This window comes from Bubalus bubalis, chromosome 16, assembly GCF_019923935.1.
Source record: "Bubalus bubalis isolate 160015118507 breed Murrah chromosome 16, NDDB_SH_1, whole genome shotgun sequence".
NCBI classification, from domain to species: domain Eukaryota; kingdom Metazoa; phylum Chordata; class Mammalia; order Artiodactyla; family Bovidae; genus Bubalus; species Bubalus bubalis.
Window position 1 is genome coordinate 37,261,009 of NC_059172.1, and position 3,404 is coordinate 37,264,412.

A 3,404-nucleotide genomic window follows, 5' to 3' on the forward strand; every position below is an offset into this window, starting at 1 on the left:
TTGCCATTTTGAGGTACACAAGAAGGTTAACCCTTTCCTGGGTGGCTACAGAGAGAGAGTTTTCATGGTGGTGTTGTCGCTTCTAATCAGAAGAATATATAGTTCTACAAAGGTGAAGGCAAAGAACTATTGATACTTTGTATAAAATAGATAACTAATGAGAACCTACTATATAGCTCAGTGCTCTGTGGTGACCTAAATAGGAAGGGAATCCAAAGGAAAGGCAATATATATATATATATATATATATATATATATATATATAAACTAATTCACTTTCCTGTGCAGTAGAAACCAACACAACATTGTAAATCAATTATAGTCCAATAAAAATTAATTTTAAAAAAGAACTAAGCATTTTCAATAAATTCACCAGGATAAGAAAACTTAGTTATTTTCTGATTATACCTTATTTGTTCAGCTAGGTCAATATGTCACATAATTCTGGGATTTCTTTAAAGATACTGAGCTCCTGTCTTACATGCCAGCCCAGCCTTCACCAAGCAGTGTCTTGCACTGGGGAGAGAACTGGTGTGGCAGATTGCAGAGTTCTTTTTCAGCTAAAAGTGTTTATGATCAGTAGTCATAAAAGTCCTCAAGAGAATAAAATCTTCCTAACGAGTTTTCAGGCACAAAGTCAGCACCACTGCTCTCCTCCTGGGGCTTAGAGTGAGATATAAAACAGACAGGCATGAACGCACTTGAGCAGATGGAGAGAAGAATATGTTGTTCCATGGATGTCTCTTGTCATTCTGTTCTCTGGTGAGTTCTGAAACCCAGTAGGGGTGAACTAGCTGACTGTCCTGAAAGGGTTTAACCCTGCCCCAAGAAAGGGTTACACTGGGAAAAGGGGAGGGTGAAGAAGAGAGAGACAATGCGTGGAGGTAGTATCTTAGCTGAGTGAACAGAATAAGGGGGACTGTCCTTTGCCTTGGGGTTCTAATCCTGGAACAGCCACTAACTGCTTATGTAACTCTGAGTGATTCACCGTACTTCTCTAGACTGTTACTTTCCGGAGTCAGATTCCTTGAGATCAATGTTTCTATGATTCACTAACATTGCTGCAAGTTGAGGAAGGAAAGCAGGACTTGGGCACAAGAAAAGTTCAGAAAAATAGAAGCGAAGTGATCACCGCCAATTCCACCACTCAGACTAACAGCTGAGCCAGCACACATGATCTAATTTTGTTCTTATTTTATTAATTCTGAGAAAAAGATATATAAAAGTTCTTAGGATATATAAAAAAGTATACAAAAGTCCCCAGAGAAAAAGAAATCAGTTAGTCATAAACTATAGCCATAAATAGAAGAGCATATCTAAACATGGATGACTATGACATAGATTCAAAACTATGATCCTTACATCAGCTATATTTCAATTAAAAAATAAAGAAAAAACTCTGGTCTTTAGACAACCTGAATGTTAGTATACCTATACCAGATTTAGAGGAGAATTCATAAATTTTCCCCAGAAAGGAACAACTTCACACCTTTGCACAAATACAAGGTTTCTTTGTTGTTTTTTGCAGCAGCTCTGCTAGTAAAAAGCGGATATCCACTGGTAGTCATTTCATCGAAGTCCCACTAGCCCTTCTCCTTCCTAACCAAACATATATCATAGTTCAGACTAGCTCTGGGGTATGCTATCATTAATTAGTGACACGTAAGAATCAACACTGTGAAGGAAAAATTTAAATACTTGTACAGTTACTGATGGGAGAAGGCAATGGCACCCCACTCCAGTACTCTTGCCTGGAAAATCCCATGGATGGAGGAGCCTGGTGGGCCGCAGTCCATGGGGTCGCTAAGAGTCGGACAGGACTCAGCAACTTCACTTTCACTTTTCACTTTCCTGCACTGGAGAAGGCAATGGCACCCCACTCCAGTGCTCTTGCCTGGAGAATCCCAGGGACGGGGGAGCCTCGTGGGCTGCCGTCTATGGGGTCGCACAGAGTCGGACACAACTGAAGCGACTTAGCAGCACAGTTACTGATGAGTCAAACTCCCAATGTCATTTTGTAATAGTTCTCTACGAAGTTTAATTAACCTATTTCCATTCAAAGGTGTGATTAAAATTGTAGATACCATAGTGTGAACATTTTCCTTGTAATTAATTGACACATCTAAGTATTTGCCAATATTGTCCTTCTTTCATAAAACAGAGGGAATATGCAGCCCAGCCTATGGCTTGATATATTTAAACATTTGTCAATATCTTCCTTATTCCATAAAACAGAAAGAAACAGTAGCCTAGCCTATGACTTGATGATCATGAAGTATGAAGAAAAGAAGTTTGCCTGTATTTTTCCAAAACAAGTGATTTCATGAATGCATCAGTTTAAACTGTGTAGACACCATCTATTCTGTCTTTTACTCCTTGGTTCCTCCTCTTCCAATAAGTGCAGCTCTCAGAAATCACTAAATCAGAAGGTCTGACCCTGAAAAGCTCTCTGGTTTCCTCCTGCCATGGGGTTGTTCAATATCACTCACCCTGCCTTTTTCCTTCTGACTGGTATCCCTGGCCTGGAGAGCTCTCAATTCTGGCTAGCAGGACCCCTCTGTGTGATGTATGCTGTGGCTCTTGGGGGCAACACAGTGATCCTGCAAGCTGTGAGAGTGGAGCCCAGCCTGCATCAGCCCATGTACTACTTCCTGTCCATGCTGTCTTTCAGCGACATGGCCATGTCCATGGCCACACTGCCTACCGTTCTCAGAACCTTCTGCCTCAATGCCCGCACCATTGATTTCGATGCCTGCCTAATCCAGATGTTCCTCATTCATTCCTTCTCCATGATGGAGTCAGGCATTCTGCTGGCCATGAGCTTTGACCGCTATGTGGCCATTTGTGATCCCTTGCGCTATGCCACTGTGCTCACTAACGAAGTCATCGCTGGAATGGGTTTAGCAGTGACTGCTCGGAGCTTCATCACCCTTTTTCCTCTTCCCTTCCTCATCCAGAGGCTGCCTATCTGCAGATCCAATGTCCTTTCCCACTCCTACTGCCTCCACCCAGACATGATGAAGCTGGCTTGTGCTGACATCACAATCAATATCATCTATGGACTCTTTGTTCTTATTTCCACGTTTGGCATGGACTTGTTATTTATCTTCCTCTCCTATGTGCTCATTCTGCACTCAGTCATGGCCATTTCCTCACGTGAGGAACGCCTCAAAGTTCTCAACACATGTGTGTCACATATCTTGGCTGTACTTGCATTTTATGTACCAATGATTGGGGTCTCCATGGTGCACCGCTTTGGGAAAAATGTCCCACGCTACATACATGGCCTTTTGTCCAACATCTACCTCTTCGTGCCTCCTGTGCTCAACCCTCTCATTTATAGCGCCAAGACAAAGGAGATCCGTAGAGCCATTGTTCACATGTTTCACCACATCAAAATGTGA

The 3,404-nt window shown here is 42.1% G+C and overlaps 1 protein-coding gene across 1 annotated transcript; it reads left to right on the top strand.

Moving 5' to 3' along the window:
- The first annotated feature begins 2,465 nt into the window (after nt 1-2,465).
- LOC102395209 (olfactory receptor 51I2) lies at nt 2,466-3,404 on the top strand. Its single transcript, XM_006061589.3, has one exon. The coding sequence runs from the start codon at nt 2,466-2,468 to the stop codon at nt 3,402-3,404; it is 939 nt and encodes a 312-aa protein (XP_006061651.3).